The sequence below is a fragment of the Ciconia boyciana genome, chromosome 1 (genome assembly GCF_034638445.1).
Source record: "Ciconia boyciana chromosome 1, ASM3463844v1, whole genome shotgun sequence".
Lineage (NCBI taxonomy): Eukaryota > Metazoa > Chordata > Aves > Ciconiiformes > Ciconiidae > Ciconia > Ciconia boyciana.
Window position 1 is genome coordinate 84,389,439 of NC_132934.1, and position 27,339 is coordinate 84,416,777.

The following is a 27,339-nucleotide window of genomic DNA, read 5'->3' on the forward strand; positions in this document are numbered from 1 at the left end:
TTTTAATTTGCAATAAATTAAATTAACTTTCCCCAAGTTGAGTCTGTTTTGCCCATGATGGTAACTGGTAAGTGATCTCTCTGCCTTTATTGTGACCCACAAGCTTTTTTGTTTTATTTTCTCCCCTTGTCCTGTTGAGGAGCGGGAATGAGAGAGCAGCTGGATGGGCATCTGGCAGCCAGCCAAGGTCAACCCACCACAGTCATCTTACCAGTCTATATTATTTTTCTTTTTTTTCTTGTATATTTGCTAAGCTATGTAAAGCTCAAGTAAATCAAAGGCAGTGGATCCTGTGGTTGTCTCAGGAAGCTCGTAAAAAGACTAGCAAGAGACCACCCATGGAAATAATGACAGAAATTGATTCCTAGGTGGATTATCCTCCTGCATAGGAACAAACCAGTTTTAAAAAGTCATGTATCTGGTAAATACACTCTTCAAATATTATAGTCTTTTGTTTCACTTATACTAAATCCCCTTTACACTCTCAAATTAGTTTTTAAAAGTTTGGAGTAGAAGTGAAAATATATTCATACATCTACAGATAAAGATTGCAGAAAATGCACCCAAGGAAAGGAAAAACAATCTTTCAGTCTAAAAAGAATACCCCCTTTAAAAAAAAAATTAACCAAGCAATTGATGCATGTATGCAGTACACATCCAATAACGATACAGCCAATTAACATGCATACTAAAACCTATGTAGCAGCAAAATATTAACCTTTGAGCAGCCCTTCTTGTTACAGTATTTTCAAGGATCTGGGGTTTTGACATCATTCTTCCAAGGATGGCATTATTATTAATTTTGTGTACTGCAGCAACGCAGTCCTGGAACAGTGAGTACCACACAAAGTATGACAAGATGGTGATTTTACCTTGTCAAAGCTTATTAGCTCCTTCTACAAAAAGATATGCCAAAGAGATGGATACAGAAAGAAAATGGAGGAGCACGGAGGACACAAGAAGGGTAAAGCAATAATGCCGTGTGTGATGGGTGGTGATCTCATAGCAATATCTGCTAAGCTATTAACGAGGTTTTAGTGCCACACTAGCAGAGGGCAGCTTTGGGAAAGTACCAGAGGAAAGTCAAGGAGTAAGATATTTACAGGCAGTGACTTCCAGCTGTGGCAGAGGCTGAAGGAAAAAACAGAGCTGTTTATTCAGGTTGTTCGCAGGTTGGCAGTAGAACCTGATACCAGTGTTGCAGGTACGAAGGTAAGAGACAGTCACAAGCCTTGAAAATGTAGATCACTGTGTCAACAGAAGGATGAAGCGTGTGACTTGGACCCAAACACCAGGACAGGGGAGCAATCCAGAAAAATGTAAGCATGCTTATATTTAAACATGAGTGTCCACATGGAATTTTTTGAGTATGTAGGTACTTAGAGTTGATGTGCATAGCATTTTACAAGATCACAAACCTAGTTCCTCTTATTTTTGCACGCTCAGGGAACTGGCTTTGTCTTTCTTTCATCCTGCTTCTTGTTTCTCAAACAGACTTCACACTTCACATTTTATTTCAGCAGAAAGAAAACTTCAAAGCCACTTACATACATATATAAAATGCTATATCATTTCCTTTTCTTTTGTGAAGTCCAATATATGCTTCAAACTGAAAACAAGAGCTTTTAAATTGAATTATGGGAAAGGCAAACAAGCATCCTTTCTTGGCAACGTGGTGTTGTGAATCCAAGTCAAAAACACTTGTTTTTTTTCTTTATATTGGAAAGCTATTTATATTCCTTTAACTGAGATGATAGATCCAGAGGATGCTGGCAGAGCTAAACAGCTAGGCAAGAAAGGCTATAAACAGCAATAAGCCAACCTACAAAAGGTAGGTGTTGAAATGAAGCGAAAGGAGAGGACTATAAATTCCATAAAGTCGAATATGAAAACACAATAAAGCAAAACACGAAAGAGACTGAGGAGCAGCTTGCAGGAAACATAAAAATAAGGAAACCCCCCTTCTTCAGGAGCAGGAAACCTGCGAAAAGGTCTGTAAGGCAATAGATGATCAGCTTATAGATAAGGGCACACAGTAGTAGGGAAAAAAAAATCAGTGGTTTTTTGCACGTGCGTTTGCTGTGGAGGAACTTGGGGAGGTTCCCATACCAGAATCTTCTTCATGGGTGACACATGAGAGGCTGTGTCTCAATTCAGAAGGTCAGTGCAAGAGGTTATGAAACAAACAGGCAAAATTAATAGGCCCAAATGGCTAAGGTCAGATGCTATTCATCCAAGGCTTCTAAAGGAACTCAGCAAACAGACAGCCAAGCTGCTAAGAGTGGTATGCAACTTGCTTAGGAATTTCCTGGTCAGAAGGTGAGTCTAGTTTTTAAGGGTCTCAAAGGACATCTGGAATAATTCCAATCAGTAAATTTGATCTTTATACCAGAAAAAAACCCACCCAAAAACCCAAACACAAATAAAGAAAAGAATTTGTCATCCTGTAGCTAAATATGTTCACTAGTGAAAGATATTTAGAGGGAAATCATGTCTCACACATCCAAGTGAATTTCTTGAAGAAAAATTCTGAACTCCAAAAGTTCAATTATTTTATCTCTGAAAAGGAAAATCTCCATAGCATGAGATTTTAGTGGAGATCAGTTTTGACTTGAAAAGACATGACTTCTTCCAATAATCTAAAATAGCTGCACTATAAAAATGGACATTGTATCAACTTTTAGTTTTCTGTCTCATTTTCTCCATTTGCAAAAGGGTCCAAAACTCACTGCATACAACATCTTCCAAAACAAAAAGTTACACACCTGCTCTAATAGTATTCTGGTCTCCACCAGGAAAACAATGAAACAATCTCCCAGCCCAGACCTTTGGAGTTACAATTATGCTTTTTGTCTTGATCTACTTCTTTTTGTGCATGCGCTCCAAGGTACTGACTTTCTGTAAGATGTTCTTGAGTCCACAATTCTTAATACAGGATTTTTTTTTCCATAATGAAAGCACATTATTTTTTAAACATTATCCATTATGTGCTTTCCTTAACCCACTATACTTGCAAAAGAAGAATCTGATTTTAAAATCCCTTCTCTTTTGCAGGGAAATTACATATGAAAACAGAATTGAATACTGTCTGTCAGGGCAGGGTATTAATTTAAGCCTTCTTTCCAAACAAAGGGTTGATTAAATCAGTTTGCATGACACTACAGCTGTGTTATATATATTAATTATATTGTGTTAATGATATTAATTTGGATCTCTTATTAGCAAATACTGTAGCAGTCTCCATGGCTTCTTGTCTGCCTTCTCAGCCCTTTCTTGTTCCAGTTATCACATGGTTATATTTTTTAATAAAGAAAAAATTATATGTAAAACATGTAGCTAGTTGCAAGAGCTATCTGATTTTTTTTTGCTCAAATTGTCCATGGTCATAGGACTTCCAGAAAGAGCAATGGCAGGCTGCAACCAGAGGGATCACTCTGAAACTGGAGAGACAAACATCGTCCAAGGGAGAACAGGGACATGAGTTGTCTAGACTGCAGGTCCCAGAGAGTGTCCAGGGAGATCAAGCAGATATTCTTCAACATCAAACTGAGAAGCAAACCACTTTGACCCTGGGAATACTAATGACTTCTTGATTTGTACAAGTGAAACTTCAGTAGCGATGATGAAAGGATTTTTTTTCTTCATTAGAATGTTTCTTCTTCATCAGAAGGTTGTGAGCTGATTGAGGGCTATCGTTGCAGCTCTTAGAGACCGGAACAGCAATATGCTCAAAGTCAGTGTTGCCATTATATCTAGAAGGAATAAGAATAAACAAATGGACATGTTGCATAGTATACTAAGAAAAAAATTATATCCTGTTATGTTGTAAATAGGCTTAGGCTGATCAGATTTAAGATTCTTGGCAAAATGTCACTATTTTTTTAGCTTTTTGTATTATCATAAAATAAATATTAATGAGGTTTTAATTATTAGATTCATAGTAGCTCAGAATTTTCTATTTATAATTACTAATAGAATATTTCTGTGTAATGAGCCAATATATCCAGTCACATTTTTTTCAGAAAAAAATTAAGGGACGAAACGTTACCTGCACTACTTATTCAGCATGCAGAAAGCAGTGTGTAATTATGTAAAAGTACACATACACCCAAAAGAACTGCATTAGGACTTTGAGGGCAAGCTTAATTCTAAATTTTCCAATCTTCTATGTGAAAATTTCTCGACACTGGCTAGTATTCTTTTTTATGTTTCTGTACACTTCCATAGTTTTTTGTAAGAGAAGCAAACCCTTCAAGCTCTGTCCCCTTCCATACAACTCCTCCATGAAACTGTGAGAGATCCTTCCCCTGAGTGTTGTCAGCTCTGATCTTTCTGCATGTCAGCCTCTAGTATAGGCACCTAGTAGCAGTGACCTCAGCCTGGAATGAAAATGCTCCTTCATTTTTTATTAAAATTATCACAAATGACAGAATAGAAATGCTTATGCTCAGTCAATGATATTTGGTCACACACTAAAATGTTACTACAACATATTGACATTTCATTGAAGGAGGAATTTTCCCAGCACAGAAATTCTCAGCAAACCCAAGGTTTGCTACTTAACAAGTTTGCTGCATAATGCTTCATATTTCACTAATTGTCTTACTGAGTTAGGGGCTAAGAGATTGCTCCTATGCAAAACTATTCAGAAAAAAAATATGGCTAATAGAGGTGGGAACTACATTTTTTAGAAAGGGAACTTTCCACAGACACTTCCAAAATTGCCCTTTTTCCCTTCTAATTCAATTAGCCTTGGTCATTAGCTGAAGTCTCAAAGTGTGTTGCCTTTTCATATGACCACCACCACCACAAACACAAATGAGTTCCCCAGCATGTGTGTTACTGTTGTTAACATGTAGAATAAAGCTTCACACAGGAATTCACAAATCCTCTGCTGAGATTTACAGTCATTTTCCATTATAAACATAATTTGTGTGTTTGTTCATGGGCTTATACCATTTGCATCTAGTCTTGGAAATTCAGCAATTATATTAAGAAATACCAGAGGGTGGATAATAAGTGCTTCTAGATCTGACCAATTTGACTTAAGGAGAATGAAAACGACATTTAAAATAAGAATTTCTTTTTTGGCTTCACAGCACCACTGGCAGCATGCGTAAGTTGTCAGTTCTCTGAGAATATATTGCCTGTACTGAATTTATGCCTCACTTAATTGCTCTTCATGGAATTAAATTTGCATCAGGCCTCCTGTAAGACAAAGCCAGTCTCAGTGCTGTTCTTTTGAGGCTATCATCCTACACTGCAGATTTCTTTGAAGAGTAAAGTGTTTCTTCTGGTTTGGGCAACAGTTAACACAATGTGCAGATGCACTGTTCCTGTGTTTACATAGAGGTCTGAAGCATCAGATCAATGATGGGACGTGACTTCTGGTGAGTTATGCGCTTCCCTCTCCTAGACACTGACTGCAGACTGTTAAATCTCTGTATTTCTTTCCAGCTGGGGTGATGAGATTCCTGATGTGATTCTGGGGGTTGAGGCCACAGTCAGGTGTCGTAGAATCATAGAATCATAGAATCATAGAATCATAGAATCATAGAATCATAGAATAGTGTGGGTTGGAAGGGACCTTTAAAGGTCATCTAGTCCCATCCCCCCCTGCAATGAGCAGGGACATCTTCAACTAGGTCAGGTTGCTCAGGGCCCCGTCCAGCCTGACCTTGAATGTTTCCAGGGATGGGGCACCTACCACCTCTCTGTGCAACCTGTTCCAGTGTTTCACCACCCTCATCGTAAAAAATTTCTTCCTCATATCTAGTCTAAATCTACCCTCTTTTAGTTTAAAACCATTATCCCTTGTCCTATCACAACAGGCCCTGCTAAAAAGTTTGTCCCCATCTTTCTTATAAGCCCCCATTAAGTACTGAAAGGCTGCTAAGGTCTTCCCGGAGCCTTCTCTTCTCCATGTCTCTCTGGTCTTGCTGTTTTTGAGGAGAGGGAGCCTTGCACGTCACACGTGATGTTTTGGACAGTTGAGCAGCCTACAGGGAGAAGAAGCCTCACACATGAGCAAAGCTTCTTCAGGGCTAGCTTTGGACAAAGCAAAAGCACAAACAAGATAGATCTTTCTTACATTTTCCTCATCAGATGACATATTTTCTTTGTGGCTATGTTGGGAGATAAGAACAGACCCCCTGTGGTAGCTGAACTGGCAGGCTTTATAAATAGCCTGAAGCCCGAACAGGCTTGGTGTGTCCATACTGTGCATGTGAGTTCAGGCTGTCTACATTTCCCAATTCTGCCCAGTGGCAGGTTACCTTAGGGTCTTTTTGGGAAGTATGTTTGAGATGACATTGTCATGTGATAGGAAAGACAGGGAAGGCACAAAGGTGCAGCTATGAACAGGGCACTCATCTGAGCCCTGAAGTAAAAGGCACAGCTGAGGTTTTCTCTTATGTAGTGGCTGGGGTGCTCCACAATGTCTTTGGCTTGAGCAAGGAAGCAGCAGAGATAGTAAATTTAAAACACAGTGTAGAGAAACTGAGGAAAGCTTCACCACAGTGCTCACAGTGGCGGCCTTCTACAGCTGTCTCTCAGATCAGTAGGAACTGTAGATGTTCAGCAATGCTGGGAAGAGCTGGGAACTGGTAATCACAAGCTCCGCTGTTACTTTGAGTAAATCCCTTTAACATCCTATTTTGTTCTCCTAGCTATGAAGCCATACTCTGATTTCTAGATGCTATAATATTCTGTTAGGTCAATGATGTCTCCCATAAACTATAAAAATGCTATGAAAATCCTCAACCATAAGAACTCAGAGTTTCTGATTACACAACTGGTGGAGACTTTTTGCAATGTTTGGGCTTTTTGTCTGAGAAATATCTTTACATGCCTAAAAACAACTATGTTTTTAGCAGATCTGAGTGGTTTGCTATCACTCAGATGTGTTGGCAAAATAAAGTCATTTAACTCTGGAACTTAATAACATTTATTTTTGTAAATATTTTAATGGTATTGTGAACATTGTTACAGTGCAGCATGTAGTAAAACCACATTTCTCAAAATTCCACTTCAAAATATGTTTCATGTAAATTAAGATCAAAATTCCTGTAAGTGGCATTGACACCATGTAAAGAAGCAGGAAGCTACCTAGAGATTTTATGATACAGATCAAAGGACAGTAAAGGTGCTTTAACAGAATGCAGATGCCCTCATACCATCAGAAGAAAAACAAAAGCAAACAAATTTTGCAAATGTTTCAAATTACTAGTTCCCAGAGCAGTTCTTATTACAGATGCTTTCGTGGCCTTGTTCAAAGTTCAAGTTCAAAACCGTTCTTGTCTGCTAGCACTATGATCAGAAGCAGATCTTGTTATGTCAGAAGAAGCCAGAGGCTGACACCCTCTTTTTCCATAAAGCCCCTTACTCTGCCTTTGGATTGCTTCTGCAATTTCCGTCTTAGTTTTGCCTTCTGCAAAGCAGCCTGGAGTAATGTGTTATGTTTCCTAAGCAACTCCTTGTAAAGCTGTTTCTTCCTGGCAAATAGGTCCACGTTTAGTAGCCTTGCTCTTAGTGGTGGATGATTTTAAGAAAAACAGTGCAAACAGTGTCTGAGGAAGCTTTTAGATGACCTGATTTGAGATACCAGCAAATACCACTGTGGTTTCAGCAACCTTTAAGTCTCCGAGTAATATGAAAATGGTTGCTGCAGGAAGTGGAGTTAGTGTCTACACATGGGCAGTTTCCGTTCTCTCCTTGCTAGGGCTGAGATGAGCACTGCCTATCAAATCCACTGCCTTCCAGCTGTATCAGGGCTGGCTGGAAGATGCATTGGTACGAAGTCAGAGGTGAAGCCTTGAGAATCAGGGTTAGAAATGTCTACAGTCTTGATAAATCACCCATCTCTTCTCTATGCTCAGGCTTTCCATTTGCAACACCTACCATGTTAGCACAAGTTCTTTAACCTGCGATTTATTTCCGGTCGGTGCTCTGTTACAGCAGGAATCCCGACAAAGGGGTTAGGAAGTTGGGGAATCAGACCCCAGGCATAGTTCTCACATGTGTGTTTGTTCTTGTACTAAATGTTACACCCCCCCAGGGGACTGTCAGGGGTCCCCCCAGGGACCCCCCAGGGGTATCGGGTCAACAAGGGAAGGAAAAAAAGCTCTCTGTGGATGTAAATAGCCCTCAGCCCTGACACGGGGAAAAACTCCTGCAGCTGCTTTTGTCAGAGCCCTGCCCCAGCAGCCACCACATTGTTGTGTAATGCAACGAGACAGCCTAGCTGCCTGGCTGCTGTGGTGCCACGCATGAGACAGTTTCTACTTCACCACCTCTTTTTCCCCTCTCTGAACTATAGGAGCTGTGAGTCCTGGAGACCTGCCTTGTCAGGAGGGCTGTGATGTTCACCCTGTTTGGGTTTGAGAACATCAAACCTCAGAAGTTGTGTACAGCATTGCTGGGCACTAGTCACTGCAGTTTCTGAACCCTGAAACCTCTAGGTCCAGTCCCTGTAAGTACACTTTCTAGAGAGTTTTCAATTAGTGCTAGCAGAAACAGGATTATTGCATATGACATGAGCAGCTGCCAGATAAACTAAACTTAGTGGTTACTACCAGGATTTCAGTGAAACAGGACAGTTTTTCAGAAAGGGGGAGTTCATAAGACAACAGAGTTACATTTATCTCACTTGACATTACAAGTGCCCATAAAAGTAGGCATGTAGCCTAACTTTTATGTAGGCTTCTTCTATAAGCAGTCATGAGACACCAGACCCTCCAAGGACCAAGTATCTCATACTAAAATAACTAGGGTGAATTTTCCCTCAGAGCCTCTCAAATTTTAGGTGGCTAGGCAGGGCAGCTGCTCACCCTCTACCAGTGCAAAAACCATTGCTATATGCCATAGTATGTCCCACTCTGTTTCCGTTCCTCTGTTTCTCCTAACTCTGCCTCTTGCTGACTCCTTTGTCCCCTTTCCCTGGCCAGGGTGTCCCTGCTGCTCCTCACACTTCAGAGCCCACTGAACCACAGGGTGGCACTGATGGTTTCATGGAGGTGTCTGTGTACATCACTTCAATCTCACTAATTCAGACCATCTCTTTTCAGGACAGCCTCAGCTCTATATGCACATAGATTGTACGGGGCATTCATCTTCATGGCTTCAGCCTCCTTGGCTCTGAAGGGATCTGCCAGGGGAGTGGATTATGGGAAAATGACTGATACGTAATTTTTCCTTTTATTAATCCATGAAAAATCAAGCCCATCTAATGCCACAAGAAAATTGAGACAACTGTATTTCATCAGCTTCCCAGCCACCTCAGCATACAGATAAAATTAAACATCACCATTCATTACTTTTTCCTCACATCTGCTCTCTTTTCCCTACTAATTTTAGTTTATAATCCTGTATATTTATAGAATGTACAGGGTTTAGAATATACAAATAAAATACAATTTAAGAACCTTGGATGTGTAAGTAGTCATCTCTCTGTGTTTTCTTCCCCAGTCCAAGTATTAATAGTTTTCTGGAAGTGCCTTTACTTTCATTTGACACTGAGAATTTATAATTCACATGGTGAAAATGCCCTCGTTCTGGGACAGAGGCATTTCTTTCCTATTTCAGCAGCACATCAACTTTGATTCTGATTGAAAGAAGCTCAATTCAGTGAGCATCTGTAACCTGCAGATTGGTGTATTTGGGAAGTGCCAGTGATTTTGCAGCAGATCATGCTTTCTGTTCATCTGTAACTGGTGGAGGTGGAATTTCTTTTGATCACTCTGGATTCATATACTCCCACTACAGTACTACTCTTTCTAATGACAGTATAATACTGTACCTGCTGCTTAAAGATGCTGCAGAATGCATGTTGGAGAGACTCCCCTTTCCCCAAATAGAAGAGGATCTATAATTTTGGAGAAGCAAAATTCAAATGTGGGCAAAAAAATTAGGATCTTGATGTCCAATGATGTCTGAACAGAAATTATTTGGAGACTGAAGTCTTAATTTGAATGACTGCTGGCTTTCAGATTGATATCTCTCTGAAGTGTCTTCTATTTTTTAGGCTTACCATGCATGGAAAATAGCTGAAACTGGGATATTTGCAAGAAGGAAGGGATCTGTCTAAAAAGTTCTTATGCAACTTACAAATGAACCTATGAGAAAAATGACAATTCTGCTAAACTTCAAGGAATCATGCATGACTAGACATTTAGCCCTTCCCATCTCTGGTTAGAAATGTTTGAATCAGTTATTGCAATGCTTGTTTATTTCACAAAGGCTTGTCTGAGTGCATCACTGTTGCTGTATCAGTCACTCTTGGCTAATCCCCTCCCTTCGCAGCTTTCTGTGTACATATAGTATATGCCCTCAGCACCTAATGCTGAACACTTATTTCAGAAGAACAAGCTGAAGGAGAGTGTCTGCGTGCAAATATCACTGACTAGCATGCCAGTTGCTTGTGCTGCCTAAAAGCTGCTGATCTCAAGTCAAACCTTTGTTTTAACAATAAAAATGATCCCTGAAAACTGCCAACATGGGGAAGGCCTTTGGTAACAGAAAATAGCTTAGCTCAGCCTAGACAAGCACAAAACAAAATCTGTAGTTTTACTCAAGTGCAATTTATTCAAGACAGTTCTGTTTACCTTTTGTCTCAGAATTTCAGAATGTCCAAGTTACAGCAGCTAAAAGCCCCAAACTGTCTTACATCTCCCCCTCCTCCTCCTCTCTCAAACAGCCCCTTCCCAGGAACTCAGTAAGGGAGCTTTCCACATTGCAAGTCCTTGAGACTCATTAAATTCCTCTTAGTATTCTGTTTGTATCAAAATAAATTATTTACACAGGTCATAACGACCTGCACAGCTTTTGAAATGCAGAGTAGGAGTTCTGACTTCATTTGCACCAGCGTAAAGCAGGGATAACCTTAGTGCAGCTGGCTGTGGAAGCACTTGGCTGTGAAGCTGGCAACAGTGGGACCTGATTCAGGACTAGTGTCCCTACACACAGCGTCTCAAAAAGTAATTCAGTGCCACAGCCTGTCGCCTTTAGCACCACGTATATATTGGTCATTTTACAGGAATTTCTTACCAGGATGCTACATCATTTACAGTGGGACTTGATGATCTTAAGGATCTTTTCCAACCTAAAGGATTCTATGATTCTATGACTCTATCATCATTAGCAGGCAAGATGCAAGTGGTAGAGAAATGCACAACCCACTGCTGATGTCCTTTCAGCAACCAGCCAACTGAAGGTTCCAACAGAAATCCCAGCAGATCTCGCTGAGGCGTTACTGCCCCCAGCTATCTTCTCTACTCATCTACTGGAGATTTCTCCAACACAGCACAAATGTGAGAAGCTAATGTAGACCCTCGCACCCACCCCAGGAATGGAGCAGCTGAGGGGTTGTACTGACGATGCATGGGAACCTTCATCAGAGAGGCACCAGCAAACGGTTGCAGCTCTCATGTCTCTGTCTGCCACAGCTGTCTGCTCAGAAAATTATTTCCTGCACTTTGTGATCAGTAAATGCCATACTCTTTCCAGTGGCAGGAGATTTTTTGCACAGACAAAACACTGCTTCCAGGGGGTGCAAAACCAAACCTGAACATGCCCTTTTCCTCAGATTACTGTGCACTGGATGTGCAGATAATGCAATTGGCCGTGAATAATCCTGCTGTGTTGCGGTGGGGGGTGCCTATTGCTTTTTTGAACAAGCTCAAATCTTAGCACGAACAAACTTAGAAAACATTAATATGAAAGCCTGCATGAAAACCAGGCGCAGCTGGAAAGACTTTGTGAGCACCTTCCTTTGATAAGTACTGAACTCCCTGTCACTTCAGCCATAGGAATTGTTGATGACGGTGATGGCCATAGACTGGCCAGGGTGCAAACTGAGTATATTTGTTTACTTAAAAGAATACAAGTTTAACGGAAAAACGTAAGATTCATAGGTCAGGGCAGAAATAAAAGGAGATAAGAGGGACAAAGCGGGGCTGAAGGTGAGGTCAGAAGACTGGCAGATCAGGGAGATGTTATACTGAAATAGTCAGTCAGTACAAAGTTCAGCAAAGAGCACAAGGCATTTTCAGAGAAACCAAAGAGCCCCGATTTGACTGTTTCTCTAGGTGTGCTGGCTGGCTGGTGTCTCTGGCTGCTGTGTATCTGGAAGGCAACGTGCTGAGATGAAGGCAAACACAAGAGATCCTTATTTATCAGAAGGCTAGCAGGAACTCCACTGAACCTTCAGCTTCATGAGCCAGCGCTGGTAGACTTCACTGTAGGCAATCTGTAAACTGAACTAAGCACACTCCTCTTCTGTCCTAGGACAGAAGACCTAGAAGCACATTTTGGAAGCCAAGACAAATCCTCTTCTCTCCGATTTAGGCTTCCAGATGGTCTGAGACAGTGTGGCTGCAGCAGACCTGCCGTCTATCCAAAGTGACTGTACAATGGATATGTCTTAACTGTCAATATTAAATTAAGATCTAAGTCATCCCTTTAGGGAAGTCGGACACAGATCCAGCGCCTGGGTAAAGAGCATGCTGATGTAGAAATAGTGAAGGCATCCAGGTAGGCACACTCAGAGTGATCCCGTATCTGGAACCTGAAAAAATACAGGAAGAAAACAATGATTACTAAATAATTTCTACTACTGAGCCAAATATTTTAGCCTGCTGTAAAACAAAACTGCTGAAGTAGTTTCCAGTTGACTTTCGTCCCTTGTGATATGGTAGTTTCAGCTGCTAAAAGCAAGGTGAGTGACAAATCATGTTAGAAAAGCCTGTTTCGCTCATGTAGTGTTGCACGAATCTCCGTTTCTATGAACGGTCCATAGCAGGTATCATACAATAACAGCAGGAAAGACAAAAGACAGCTTATGATATATCCTGCCTAGAATTACTGAGGTCATAAATGCTCTGGAGAGCAAGACAAGGGGAACTGCTGTTTGATGGGCCTGATGCAGAGCTGTTGTAGCCCACACATTTTCTAATATAAACAGGGGGAAAATCTGGGTTGCCTGCAGGTTGTGACAAACTCACTAAAGCAGAGATGATTTTTCTTATGAAGCTGCTTAATCCATCTGAAGATGATTATTCCCTCATACCTGTCACTTCATTGTCTTTCATCTCTAAAAAATGTATGTGTATTTGCTAGATACTGTGTATTTCAGGAAGACGAGCACAAAGGATCACACTGGAAACCAAGAATTCTGAAGATCTGAAAAGAGACTGAAATGTCTATACTATGTAATGAAAAATATGTATAAATTAAGGTAAACAGGGATGATCAATAACATTATCTTGATGTGCTGAGCTACTAAAAAACCCTTCTTGAATCAGGGACTTCTCTACATTGATGCTATTGGAGTTAGATCTGTAATAACTGCAAAGGGTTCATTTTCAAAGGCATAGTTATAAATCACAGGAAAAAAACCAATCCTGATAGAAATAACATTGTGCTGTAAACCCTAATTCTACATTTGCTTAAGTACGTGTTAGACAATCACAAGGAACTTACGAGTCCACCTTCAAGGCAATACCATTCTCCCAGTAGAAGCTTTCCCCTTTCTTGCGCAATCCAATCCAGGAGTCATCTATTTTCAAAAGCTTAGCTAAAGAACACTAAAAAAAAAAAAAAAGAAGCATTTTTGTCAACATGAGCTCTCACAATGAGAAGCAAATCCCTCCTGTGACTTTTGAGGAGGACTATTTCATCACTCTCACATCTAAAACACTTTCATAAGCATTTCATTGAGAGTTAAGAGCCTGATTCTGCCTTTGAATTAACCCTTACAGTTATCATAAACTTCAGTGAAGTTATTCAATTCTATACCCTGGAAAATTATTACTGTTCACTACACACAAAAATACCCAAACACCATGTATTGGTTGTGTCTCTCTATATATGTTTCTCAATCTCTACATATGGAACTCGATCTAAATAGGCTGGTACATACAAGTGTTTCCTGCATTTCAGATGAGCATATGGGAACTCCCCCCCCTTCCCAATTATTATTTAAATAATTTCAATTTGAAGTTTTTTATCTGTGGATCTACAGATAAAAGAAGACAGCTCACTGCTCCAGAAGTTTGCAACAACCTGTATCGAACACAGCAAAGAATGATGGAAGATAACAGAAACAGCACTTGCAATGGGTTAATATTACAGATCTCCCTGAAACAAGCTATCATTAGACTCAGTGAACTTAAAGATGATATAAATACTAGCTGTCAGCATGGACTCTAATGGACATGGAAAGAGTGAACCCTTATACTCCTCCACTCTCCCCTGGCAACCTCAGTTCAATACAGTTCAGAAGAAACTGTCTCCGTATGGTCCCAATGCCATTTCTACAGTTTTTGGTGTACCTTCTTCTGGTGTGGCTCACGCTACCCAGTGCTGGAAACCAGACAAAGCATACCACAGAACACTAATCTGACCCAGTCGGCCAATGTCTGCATTCCTGTGCTTTTCTTTCATAAGTTGGGTTTACAGTTTGTAAGGTTTTTAAGCATCAGCTTAAATAACACCAATTTCTGCCTAGCCAATTATCAGCTGAATATCACAGGCACCAAAGTAGAAGTGAAGCTTTTAGATGCATAAGGAAGAGAGGCATTTACAAATTTGGTAAGACGTGATCACTCACAGGGCAGCAATGCAGAAGGGGCTTGTGGAGAGGGGACAAGCTGGCAAATATGGTTGGAATTACTGGCAAAGAAAGGGGTCTGATGATGGGATAAAATGAGAGACCACATTCAGTAAGGGACTCACACGTGAAGTAAGAACTAGGCCCTGCATCTTTCTCATTGTTGAAATTCTTGTTGCTGCAAAAATATTTATTAGCTCAAGTCTAAGTCAGATGTGACTTAATCTGTGTAATTTCAGTGAGGGTTCCTCCATTTCAGTATCTGCTACACCACTAATACATACCAGCCAACCAGAAAAGCAGCCTTTTGATCTCTATTCAACAATCACAGTAACAATAAAGCTCAGATGTCAATCTATCTAAAAACTAACTTTTTGATAAAACTAATTTCTCATTGACAATACTCAACAGCCAGCAGGTCTGTAAAAGCATATAACAGTTTTAGTAGCATGCAGTAGTAAGATGTCACTAGCATTCACTGATTCAATGCAACTGGACCATAATAGAGGCAAATCAAAGTATTTTAACAAACTTATTAGCATGAGAAAGTGTCCCAACCAGCTTCAGCGAGGGTATATTCCCACCACCAGTATAAGCATGCATCTCCAAGAGGCATTAAGGCATATCTAAAAACAGATGCAAACCGATAAAAGTGGATAATTTCCACTATGCTGAGAAATGGTTTTAAATGTTTGGTTTCTTATAGAAAGCAAAGTATCAACTTATTTGTCTGTACTGGGAGTTGGACAGATTCATACCTGCTTTGAAGATGAAGGTTCATAGGATGGAAAAGTAAAACTAAGCAAATTGATTCATAACAAAGAGCTTTTCATAGTCATTCAAGTAAAATCCAGGCATCAAAGCAGTGCAGGGTAGCTGGTACTGCTGCTGCATCTGCTGCAGCCAGTCAGCTACTTACAGTGACAAAGCAGGTTCTTTTCCACTACCTGAATTCACACAGCATACTTATTTTACAAAGATTTAAAGGATAAGTATTGCATCAAAGAAAAAATAAAGCTTTGTCAAGAAAAGAGAGAGATACAGAAGTTGTATTCTGTTTTGTTGGGTTTTTTTCCCATTACCATTTCTTCCTGGTTTTCAAAAATGGCTAGCAAGGATTCATTCTTAGCACAGAAGGTCCGACTAGCTGTCCAGTTTTTTTCCTTCTTTGAGATGAAGTAACATTTCTTTTTGTAACCTATCCACTCGTCAGGGCACTGTTCAGAATGAGATTTCCGGTGGTAAGATGTCTCATGTTTTACAACTACAAAGGAAAAGAGAGAACAAAGTTTCTACCTGGTAAAATCTTAGCATTCACTAGCATAACTCAACCTAAAATGTAGATTTTTTTTGAAAGCCAATGCCACACTAGATGCCAGAAGAAAAGCCAAAGGAAGGGCAAGGGTCCTGACCTTCCTTGCCTTTCAGGCACTGTCTTCAGCTGAGAAATGTGAAAGTTGGGGGCTGCAGCCTAATTATTACAATCAGTAGAAAATAAGTAGGGTTTGGAAAACACTCATTAATTTTAGAGAATTAGAGGCATTGACAATTGACGATTTATACTCGACACATTTTAAATCCAGTAATAGGGTAATGAAACTCATACTGTTAATTTATTGATCAAATTCATTTTAAGTAATAAAGTTGCTTGAATATCTACAACTGGTAATATATTTCATGAAGACAAGTTGCTTTGATTTTGTATCAGACCTTTAAGTGTTTGATAAATCTGTGTGAAGGTAAGGAAATTTGGTGTTGATATGATGCTAATGAAACTTGTCTGTTAATGAAGAGGTAAAAATTATTATTAATTGGAGATAATGGTTTGGAGAATGGTTGGTTGGAGTTTTTTTCCAGCATGTTTTGGTGCCCTCTCTTCATCTTCTTTCTGTCACAGTAGCTCTGTGAGGGTGAGAGGACTCACTGGCACATTTTGTTTCGGTGCTGAGCTTAATTTCTTGCAATGAAGACAATTAATTTGCATTTATTTTGTTTTCTATTTTCCAAACAAAAATAATCTGTCCTGATTGTTACTGAATGGTTACACTGACCTTTTCTGTTCAGCATGCTGTCTTTTATAACACACCCAGGCTCACCCAGTGTATGAAGTGTGTTTCCTGGGACATCCTGCTGGGATCAAATCCAGACCTTCTGCACCCAAAGTGCAGTTTTTCACTGCTTAAGCTCAGAGATGGCTAATACCGAAATGAAAGTAACTGGCTGATATGTGAGTAGAGGGGCTTGCAGGAAGTGAATTGATCTCCCAAACTCTGCAGCCTGCTGTTGCCACACTTGCTCTCTTTTCGTTTCTAATCAGCTACTCTCTTTGCTATATATAATTGGACACCCTTTAGCAAGTCACCTGCGAGCACTGCCCTCACCCCCTCAAGAAAATGTGACCAATTCCATTTAAATAAAAGCCTAACAAAGCAAAGGAAAATCAACAGGGACAGATGTCACTATCATCCTCCATTCATTTCCATCTATGTGCAGAGGACCTCACTACTATACCTCATGCTGTTGCAGGGGACAGACCAAAGATATATTTAAGGCAGAGATTCAAGAGCTCCCTGTGCAGATGGGGCTGTGGAGGCTCCATTGAGATACACATGCACCCAGTGACTTGGATACCTCAGGTAATACTGCAGGCAGGACAGCCTTTGCTCCTATAGAATAGTTCTGCATGGGACAGCAGGAGCACATCTGGCCTCCACTGTGCCAGTGGGAGGTAGGGCTGACTTCTTAAAAATACAGCATGCAACGCAAACAGATTTTTAAAAACAAAACGGCAGAATGATCCCCAAAGACTATTTGTGAAAGAGATAAGGTAGCTGTATTATGCAATTGTCTTCCACGTATGAAAATAAAGGAGCCCTCAAGACCAGGTATAGGAGCAGCCCACATAATAAGCCTGGAGTCTGTGCCTTCAGATGCGATGCTGACTTAGTGTACTAGCTGGTATAATCAGGTGAGTTACTGGTGATAAGCACAGACAAGAAATGCATACACCACATGCATGGCCAGGCAAGAAACTACTGTCTTAAGAGTAGTAAGGATGCAGCAAAAAGAAAAAAGAAAAGTTTACGGCTGAATCATCTGGATTTTATCTGCAGGGAGAATTCTCTCTCCTTTTAAATTCGGCCTGGAGGTTATTCAACCTTATTACCAACATCAAAACAACTGAAATAGTGATGGAAATCCCAGGTTTTGTGACTCTGCAGGCACTGTGGAGTACTAATGTTGGTGCATTTGACTGCTGTAATCCTGGAGCTCAGCAGTCAGAGGAAACATATCTCAAATGGAAAATGTTCCAAAAGCTTACCAAATGCAATGATGATGACCACCAGCACAAATCCAAAAGCTAGGCATAGCCAACGGACTGTGAAAAAGAAGATTATTAATGGTTTTGTATATATGAACACTTGGGCTTAGACTGTATTTCAGTATTAAGTGAGACAGCAGCACAATAGCCTTCCATTTAAGCTCCAAGTATGTAAATAGAAAGCACTACGGAAGTCAAACAAGGCACCCTGAATTGACATTTATGTAACTGGATAGTTCGATAAAATGGCCAACTACCACCTAATTTGCATTTTTTTTGACCCGTGTACACCCTGAAGTTTTCCACATATGTGCAGATCCCTGTATAGGAAATTTAAGCCTTCCAGTCCCAAGTTTATCATCTCCTCTATGCTTTGCAGACCTCTTAGCAATAACCTCTGGAGGTCAAGAACTCATAAGTCATCACTAACTCCAATCGAGCTACATCCATGTCTGGAAAACAGGAGAATGTTCTCACGCAATTCAAATATTAAAGGTTGAGGTTCAGAGGATGGCTGCAGTCTTGAATCAAATTTATATTCTCTTTGTCACAAGCTGTCCTTCACACACAAATTTCAATGCAGATGTGCAAGCTCATCTGCTGCAAAGGCACAAACTATTTTCTCTAATGAGGTTTGGCTTCACTTCCTACATCTTATCCAAGAGTATTTCATACAGGTAAACTACCACATGGAAAAATGTCCGTTTTCACACAAAAGGATCAAACATAAACAGTTCACACTTGGATCAAACGTAACAGTTATCTTAATTTTTGTGACTACAGCTTTGCCTAGAAGTAAACTCCCAGGTTTTGTCTTGTCCAAGCCAGGGGACCTGGAACTAGATTTGGAGCTAGACTTCAGACTTCCTGCAGGAAGGTGTCTTAACCTAACACCAAAGAAAAAAATCTTACATTTTGACTGCAAGAACCACATTTTGCAGTGCCTTCCTGTCCTCCACACCCATGAACTAGCTGCCCCTTCTTGTTTGCCATCTTGTTTGACATTAGTGGAGTCCACGTTCCCAACAGGTGCTTGTGTCATCTGGGTGGTCTCAGCCTCCTGTTCATCTTCAGACTCCATCTACAGCTGGGAAACAAAGAAAGAAGCTATGTTTAATGAGTGCTTCCCCTACTGTCCATAAACGAGTGGAAATAGTAGAAATCCCAAAGCTGCCTTAGTTATTGCCTGCACCTGAGGGGATGAGGGCAGGGCAAATGGAGAAATGAGGAAACAAATAGAAAATAAGGAGCTTGTGCAACATACCTGAGGCCCACCGAAAGGAGAAGGTGGGCACATATCCTCCTTCCCAGGGAGGGGGGCAATGGGGAATGAGGACTGTAAGGGAGGGAAAGGGAAGGACAGAGTACATGGGAACAATGTGATACGGAAGGGATGGGGCATATCAAGGCAGGAGGGAAAGGCCACAAAAAATAGAGCTTTCCGCTTCACCACTATGTAGCTTAAAGTAGTTTTCTCTGCATGTAAAAAGCTTGGGCAATTTCCCAAGTGAGGCTGAACCTGGTCTGCAGAGGGAAGTTCACTGTACCCTTTTGTGCTCACTCCAATGAGTGATGTTTTCCTCACAGTTTTTCTTAAATCCCACTTTCAATGACAAAGTTAACAGAAAAAGTAATCCAGAGAATAATATGCAGCTATAAAGCAGAAATGTCAATTCACCTTCATGAGTTAGGTTATAATAGCGAAAAAAAAACCCCACTGTCTTTAGAAAAGGCTTCAACATCTTTACTTTCATTACTGTTATTATTATTTATGTTAATTGCCACATGTCTAAGAGGCCTCCTCAACTCCACAAATTCAAAACAGTAATTAGGTGCCTAAATACCTCCAAGAATCAGACTGCACTTGCGCTTGGTCCATCCTACAAAAGCAGAAAGAAACTAAGGCCTGGAATTACGTTCTCCAATAAGGTGCTCTTTTGCCAAAGACTCTTCTGATTGCCCCAAACACATCCCCAAAACAGTTTGTCCATTTTATTGCCGGGATATTCCTTGTTGGGTACATGAATGTATGCTTGCTCATGGACTGGGCTTCTTGCCTCCAGCAAGCATGCTATGCTGCGCTACTGTACTGAAAAAGCCCTGGTTTGGACTCCAGCCACAGAGGAGTTTCTCCTGAACCTTTTCGTCCACACTAGGGAAAAAGCCTATTCCCCACCCCTGGCTTTTGGGTCGGTCACAGGGAGCAGCACAGCCAGCTGGGCTACAGGTGTGCTGCCACTGTCTGTAACACAAGGCATTTCTTGAAGGCAGATGCTGGCAACAGCATTTCAAAGAACGTTTGGAAGATTGAAGAAAAACATGCAGCCTGAAGGTCAGCAATTTTTCATTGAGCCACAAAAAGTATTTCAATTTCCAAGAACTTATTTAGCTAAAGAAATATGCCTTCACTTTTTGCGACAAACCTTTTCCTTTGGAGGAAACAGCAGCAGGAGCTCTGTTTGTCCTAGCCCACAAGACAACTGCAAGTGAACCACGGAGATCCAGGCCGCCCTCGCACTTAAACAAGCCCATTTTCCTCCTCTTCAGTCCTACCCTCCCTTCGGCTTCGGCTTTGGCGGGGGGTGCACACCGGCCCCCGGCCCGAGCCACGGCAGGAGCAGCACCCCACCTTCTCCCGGCGCTGCGGGCGGGGTCTGCGGATGCCGGCCGCCGCCGCCGCCTGCGTGCGGGGGGGAAGCGGCGGCCCGCGCCGGCCGCCCCGCGGGCACGAACCCGGTCTCCGCCGCCGCCAGCCCGCCCCGGGCCTTCCCGCTGCCTCCGCGCCCGCTTGGCCCTTCCCCACCCCGCTGCCGGGTCGCCACCCGCCCCTTACCGGCGCCGTCCCGCGGCTGCCGTCGGGGTCGAGGCCCTGCTCCGCGCCGCGCTCTGCTCCGCCGCAAGCACCTCCGGGGGGTGAAACCGAAAGGGAGCGGCGGGCTTCCGCCCCGCGGCGGCGATGGAGGCGGCAGGTGGCAGCCAGATGGGGTTCTCGCCGTCCTGGCGCCGGGATGAGCTGCGGCGGCTGCGGCGGCTCCGGCGGCGGTGGTCCTCCGACCCGCTGCTGGCCCGGCTGCGGCCCGGGGACAGGTCCCCCAGGGCCCGCAGGTCAGCGGAGCCGGTGCTGAAGGGGAAACGGCTGCTCGGGACAGCGGCGACTGACCGGAGACGCGAAGTGCGGGAGGGTGAGTCAGGCGGGACGGGACGGGTTGGGGACGGGACGGGAGGGGACGGGGGCTGCGGCGAGGCCCCGGCCGTGCCCGCGAGGAGCAGGGTAGGACGGGGTGCGCCGGGGAGCCAGCGGGCTGGCTGGGGCGGGGGACCGCTCGCCCGCCCCAGGGGGACACCGTGGGCATGAAGCACTCGGGGGGACCGTATTCTGCGAGTATTTCTGTGGGATTTGGCAATTTAACACCTTTGAAAATCTGGTCTAGTCTTAGAAGTTCCTGAAGCTCTGCAGTAGGCAGTCGTTTCAGGGGTAGGTGCAAGCGTTTGGAAAATCTTAATGAAATTAATGTATCTCTGCATGGGTTTTTTTGACCCGAGTCTTCAGTTCCTTACATGTGCTTTATTCCCTGACATGCATTCATATTTCTTTCTCTCCTTAGATATCTGTTTACACCTCTCTTTCTGGAAAAGAATTGCGGGAATTATCATAGCTGTTGCTGTAATTTTACTCTTAATGTGGATTACCTTAAGTGAGTGCATTTATTTTAAAAAAACTACCTCTGGAAAGAAAAATTCAGTACTCCTCTCTTTCGTTATGCTGTCTCGTCATTGCTGAGGGGTAAGAGGTGTTTCCACTGGTTTTCAGCTCTCCCCCACACACTGTCATGGCGGCTGTTACACAGAGATTAGAATCCAGAAAAGGAAAGTGAAACTATATTGTGTAATGGCTTGTCCTTAGACAGTTGTTTCTGGTAGCATTAAACTGACTTAATTTTTTACATTTTCTGCAGGATTTTGTTGTACTGCAGCATAGCAAAATGCTGAGGAATGACAAAGCCAGAAGCAGAGTCAGGGAGGCAGTACTGACTTCTTAACTTGGCTTGGCTCTGACCTGTAGAGTTATTTTTACAGCTGAGTACATTGAACCAGAACCTGTATAGGGTCAAATTTCAGCTGTTCACAGTAGATAACTAGTGTCTATGTTTGCACGCTTTGTCAAAGACAGCCTTCTTCCACCTTTGGTGTCTCTGGTTTAGCTGGAGCTTTGCACTTGCACATGCCAGAGTCTGTTTGCTGGCACATGCCCAGTGTGTGAGCATGTAATCAGGGATTACTGGACACACCGTAGCTGCTATAACTGGAAAAATGTCTGAGCACAATCCTTCAGTTGTATTATGTTCACCCATCTCCTGCTTAATTCAGTGCAAGTCGCAGATATTTTTAAGCTGGAGGAAGCAGGTCCAGAATTTGTAAACATGTATACAATTGTATTTTAAATACGTAATGATGCGTAAGTGACATTCTCTTCATTTCTTCATTTGAACAAAAGATCCACCTAAATTACCACAGCTGGAGCCGTGCCCTGATGACTGGCTGTACTACAAGAAGAAGTGTTACTATCATTCACGAGCCATGGCAGATTGGAATTCCAGTCAGGAGTTCTGCTCTGCCTACGGAGCTTCCCTTGCAGTGGTTGATAGCCACCAAGAGCTGGTAAGGTGTCCAGCACCTTGAATTCGGTGCTATGTCTGCTGCCCTAACAGTTTCTGTGACTCCATCACTTGTTCCCTTGTATAGCTTCAAACCCAGCATACTGTGTGGCAGACTTGTTTGTTGTGAGTCGGTACAACCTACAGACTTTTTCAGTGCGACGTGGTCTGTTCACTAAAATCCGCTGTAGAAATTCTGTTATTACCTTAGAGGGTATTTCAGAAATTTAAAAAGCAAACTATTTATAAATTAAAAGTAAAGTCTGAAAGAATAAAAAAATGGAGTTGTGACTCCTAATTATTAATAAAGAAGATGTGGTTGTTTTTTCTGAACTGGCAATTTATGTGTGCTTTTTAAGTTAGGCAATTCATCTTGTCCTCTCCTCTCACACCCTCTTGACATTCATTCCCTCTCCAGGGTACCCAAAAGTACAGTCAACAGCAATTCCCATGCTAAATATAACCTCTAAACTAATTTTGAGTTTACAGACCACTGATGCACATGTATGTCTTTTATCTTCTTGATACTCTTTAAGGACACAGTTCTTTTAAAGGATGCTTTCTTTAGCATAACAAATGGTTTAGTGGCCAACTGAGGAACAGAAATGTGTTGTTAGATCTGTGCAAAATAGTCAGTTTCTCTGTTTCCACAAAAGGCGAAGACCGGCTGTGTTTATCTGATGCTGGGACCCACGGTATTGAAAATACCCGGTTCGTGCAGTAGGTTCTACCTGTGTTTTTTGTTGTTTTCAAACCATTTCTCTTTTTACTATGTTCTTTAAATCTCCTGTAGCATCCTACCAATTCAGGGTGTTCTGTTTGGCTGAGAAAAACAAAATAAAATAGCGCTATATCAAATGTGTTTTCAGAGACGACTGTAGGATCATAAGGAAAGAATTGAGAAAGTATTTATTTTATTCATACTGCAGATGGTAAACTACGTGTGTGCCCTCAAATGTCCCGGGAGTTTGTGTTTAGGTAGTCCCAACTGACTTTACAGTCAGGAATATAAACAGAATTAACTCACACACTTATGGTACGATTAGTGTCAAGAGCAAAAGTGTGAAAATGGGGAAGTTGGGGGATTTTAAATGTGTGACTTGAATTTGGTAGAGATGCAACATAACTGACATCCAAGGAATTATGGTGATACAACACAGTCAAGGCAACCTGTGCCGAGTCAGGCACTGTGTCCCCGCTAAATACATGTCCTTGTACTGAAACGTCCTTCTCCTGGCGATACAGTGAAACCATTGTACTAGTATGTAATGTGATATGGTATGTCTAATGACATACATGGATGTTTTTAATGATGGGGTGGGACAGGCTATAGGTGGATGGTCAGTAACACTCTGCATGACTACCAGCTAAAGAGCTGGGACCTCATTGACTATTGGTAATGGACCTAGGGCTTCCTTTAGTTTTTGTCTAATTAAATTTAACAGTAAAACATCAGTGACCTGTGAAAAAAAAAAGTCCACCATTGCATATTCTGTGACACAGTTTATATCTGTGCAGTTTTTATACATATAATCATAATCATAAAAAAAATATAATAGCCATATGTCATTTTATTCTGTGTTTTTTCTAGGACTTTATAATGTATCGAATACGCATAACAGACTTCTGGATTGGGCTGCGCAGGAAAGGAAACAAATTCTTCTGGGTGAATGGAGAGTTATTTAACACAAACTTGTGAGTTTTCTTTCAAATATACTATGTGGGAGGAGAGTTTTTTGTCCAAGTAGAAAAGTTATTCTGTGTTACCTATTCCACTGTAGATAAACTGCATATCTTACCAAATGAGGGCTGTCATATGGCTGTAAAAATGTTAATAATATGCTAATAAAACTAGTTATGTCCCCAGAGAACTGAGGAAGGGGCATCATTGCCTGCTTTTTCATGTGGCTGCATAGCAGCTGTTAGGTTATGCCTAGAGTAACTTGTTTCTGTACAATCCCACTATATGAGATGGATAATATTTGCTTTATTAGGAAGAATTAACGATGTTAGACATTATAAATGGTTTGAATTAGCTTGCCCTGTTGGTCTTCCAGGGTTCAACACTCAGCCAGTATAGACAGGGCCTCCTAAGACCAACTGGGGTGCTCAGGACCCCATTGGAAGGTCACTGGGCTGGGTGGTTGTACCTCAGAAGGCATCGCTTTTGCCCACTTTGTATCCCAGAGATTGGCTTTCTTTGCAGCCACATCCTGTGTATTCCACAGAGACTCAGCAAAATCGGTGGAAGAGGTGGCAGGGCCCCACTCTGTACTGGAGGAGTACTGCTGCCATGAGTCCCGCTGGGATCCTCTCTCTCCTGCTCTGGACAATTGTGCGTTTTGTGCTCACAACACTTTGTAGACTGTGAAGTACAAGTACACATGGTACATCTCTGTGGGGATCAAAGCAGCTTGCTTGAATGGAAGGTGCATGAGAGCATCACCATACATTTCACGTGCACGGCAATTCTGATCCTCCCAATGAGAAGCGGGGCTTATTTTTAGTTGTTCTCTAGTTTGTTCTCCACAGTCTTCAAGACCCAGTTTCACAAAGAATAAGAAATAGGTCTTCTAATTTTTAGACCAAAGTTCTGCTCTAATTTTTATTTTTCTCTTGGCTTTTTAGATTTCATGTCAATATAACAAATTACGGAGACTGTGTCCATATAGATTCAGCCTTCATCTCTACCAGGGCATGTTCCTCACTCAGGAACGGGCTTTGCACCATTGGTCAGTTTAATCCCAAGACAAGCTCTTAATAGGGAACAGCTGACTGTGCAAATACAGAGACTTTCTCCACGAGAAGCTGGAATTCAGAATACTGAAAGTCCTTGCTGTAGGAGGTCCACAAGGGCAAGAGGTGCTGTAATGAGGATCATATCCAAACTTCTCCAGGAGAAGCAATACAGGGAGTAATAGTGACTCCATGAGAAAGAGTTAATTGGTTAAGAAGTGGCAGCACCGAGAAGAAACGATGATACAACGGCTGTCGCAAAGAACAGAAGTTGCTTCTTGGTAATACAGTTTCATTGTTGAAACTGCTGAAGGACATGGCAGTGGATACTTTTCTTGAGAACTTTTCACAATTGCAAAACATATTTTTTTAGGGTAGCCAAAAACATTGTTAGGTGGACATGAAGGTCTTATTGAAAATGCAATTCATAGTGAACCCAATGATGTGTTTTTTTCTGTTTTCTGTGGAACTCAGTAATTCTTTGTCTGAGAACTTTCAGTTTGTCTTTGTGGTAAGTGAGTGAGATTTCATAAGGTGTTTTGACTTTCCTCCCCTTCTTTTTCCATGGGGTTTTCAAATGTGATTGGTATGTAATGTTCAAGGATATAAGCGGGAGCTTTGTAAACCAGGAAGGCAGATAATGACTAGGTCTTCTAGCAAATGGCACTGCTGTTACGGGGCACATAGAGTGGGACAGATTACAAATATTCTTCTCTATCTCTCTGGACTGATGTGGAAACATGACTGCTGCTGCCCAAAACTTCCCTGAATATGTGGCTGCAATAGGAAAGCTCCCAGACGGAATCATGCACAACTGTCGTTTTGGGAGGGCTGACGAAGTCAACTGGATTTAGAAGGGGAGAGACGTATATCTAGCGTGGAAAGGGTTCTAGGGCAGCTTAAAGTGCGTGTGGTGTTTATCTGTTTGCCTGTGCAGGGAGAAAAAAGGCTTTTATTGTCTTCAGCATGGCTGGAGACAAGTGACTTGTGTGGGCAGGGATAGTTTAACTGTCCATGGGATAGATGCACTAGAGCTAAATAGCACAGCACCCTGGATTAATCTGTTTAAATTCTTGGTATGATGCCCTGAAAATGGGCAGTGGGGGCATGGGACGCTCACCTGGAAGATCTCTGGTTGGCTCCTGTCTGGTCACTCTTAGGCTCAGCAGATACCTTTACAAAGACTACTTCCCAAGATACATGATTTACAAAGGATGATTACTGTCTTTAAAAATGTGCAAGCAGAAGAAAAGCCTTTTAAGCTAGGAAGATGTTCTAGTCTGGAAACAATACCGAGTTAAGCTCAGAGAAGCTCATGGGGAAGATGAAGAGTCTGACATACTGATCTTCAAAGAAATGGGAAGAAGAAATTGCAAATTGCTATAAATGTACTTGGTATTTATGCAGAAGAGACCCTCCTTTGGAGGGAACGAAATAGGTGAGATGAGAAACTGGAACAAAGTATTTAATATATCTTCATTCCCCATGGTAGTTCCCCAAGAAAGCACAAGAACAGAAGGGGCAGCACCTTGTCAGGAACCGTGGACAGGGTTCGGATTGCCAGGGTAGGGACCTATTTCCCTCATGTGTCAAAAGTCCAGTTAGAATAGTGCTGGACAGGGTGCGAAGTGCTAGACAGGGTGCAAAGTCCATTTTGCTGTCTCTGTAAATTGCCTTGTAAATATGCCAATAAATACTTCCAGTAGTTGCTCCCTGCAATGCTTTGGGTCTCTGTTTTCAGTTGAGCTTGCTCCTCTGCTTTAGGTTTGTGGTGGTCCAAGACTGCTTCATTTAGCTTATGATACCAGATTACTTAGGTGTGTTTGGTTACTGTCAGTAGGTGGGCACAGAACATTTTTCAACTGTGAAATTCACAAACTCTGTGTAGGACCATGACGCAGTCTGTGAATTCATCATGAGCATGACTGACTCTGAAGGGTCACCCCTCAGGTGACCCCTCCTCCCATGCCCCAGCCCAGAGGCTCAGGACCCCATTCCGGCTCAACTGATCCGTTGATTTT

At 42.0% G+C, this 27,339-nt stretch overlaps 2 protein-coding genes across 16 annotated transcripts; one reads left to right on the forward strand and one right to left on the reverse strand.

The window, feature by feature from the left end:
- Positions 1 to 3,148: 3,148 nt before the first annotated feature.
- LOC140658892 (C-type lectin domain family 2 member B-like) lies at positions 3,149 to 20,894 on the reverse strand. 4 transcript variants are annotated; one of them, XM_072877932.1, is made up of 6 exons: positions 20,761 to 20,894; positions 18,840 to 19,014; positions 17,928 to 17,984; positions 15,688 to 15,869; positions 13,477 to 13,580; positions 3,149 to 3,752 (listed from the first exon to the last, which is right to left on the reverse strand). In XM_072877932.1, exons 2-6 carry the CDS (start codon positions 19,006 to 19,008, stop codon positions 3,611 to 3,613), a joined length of 654 nt encoding a protein of 217 aa, XP_072734033.1. In that variant the 5' UTR covers positions 19,009 to 19,014; positions 20,761 to 20,894; the 3' UTR covers positions 3,149 to 3,610. The 4 variants fall into 4 exon arrangements, with proteins under 4 accessions (XP_072734033.1, XP_072734041.1, XP_072734059.1 ...); XM_072877940.1 differs by lacking the exon at positions 20,761 to 20,894 and adding an exon at positions 20,351 to 20,500; XM_072877947.1 differs by lacking the exon at positions 3,149 to 3,752 and adding an exon at positions 7,129 to 12,562.
- On the forward strand, positions 20,557 to 27,037 carry LOC140658861 (C-type lectin domain family 2 member B-like). 12 transcript variants are annotated; one of them, XM_072877843.1, is made up of 6 exons: positions 20,563 to 21,109; positions 21,533 to 21,622; positions 22,423 to 22,586; positions 24,174 to 24,277; positions 24,811 to 24,917; positions 25,211 to 27,037. In XM_072877843.1, the coding sequence occupies exons 1-6, from the start codon at positions 20,884 to 20,886 to the stop codon at positions 25,225 to 25,227; spliced, it is 708 nt and encodes a 235-aa protein (XP_072733944.1). In that variant the 5' UTR covers positions 20,563 to 20,883; the 3' UTR covers positions 25,228 to 27,037. The 12 variants fall into 12 exon arrangements, with proteins under 12 accessions (XP_072734019.1, XP_072733944.1, XP_072733984.1 ...); XM_072877883.1 differs by lacking the exon at positions 25,211 to 27,037 and adding an exon at positions 23,239 to 23,302 and having other exon boundaries at positions 20,564 to 21,109; positions 24,811 to 24,946; XM_072877908.1 differs by lacking the exon at positions 25,211 to 27,037 and adding an exon at positions 23,239 to 23,293 and having other exon boundaries at positions 20,564 to 21,109; positions 24,811 to 24,946.
- Positions 27,038 to 27,339: the final 302 nt, after the last annotated feature.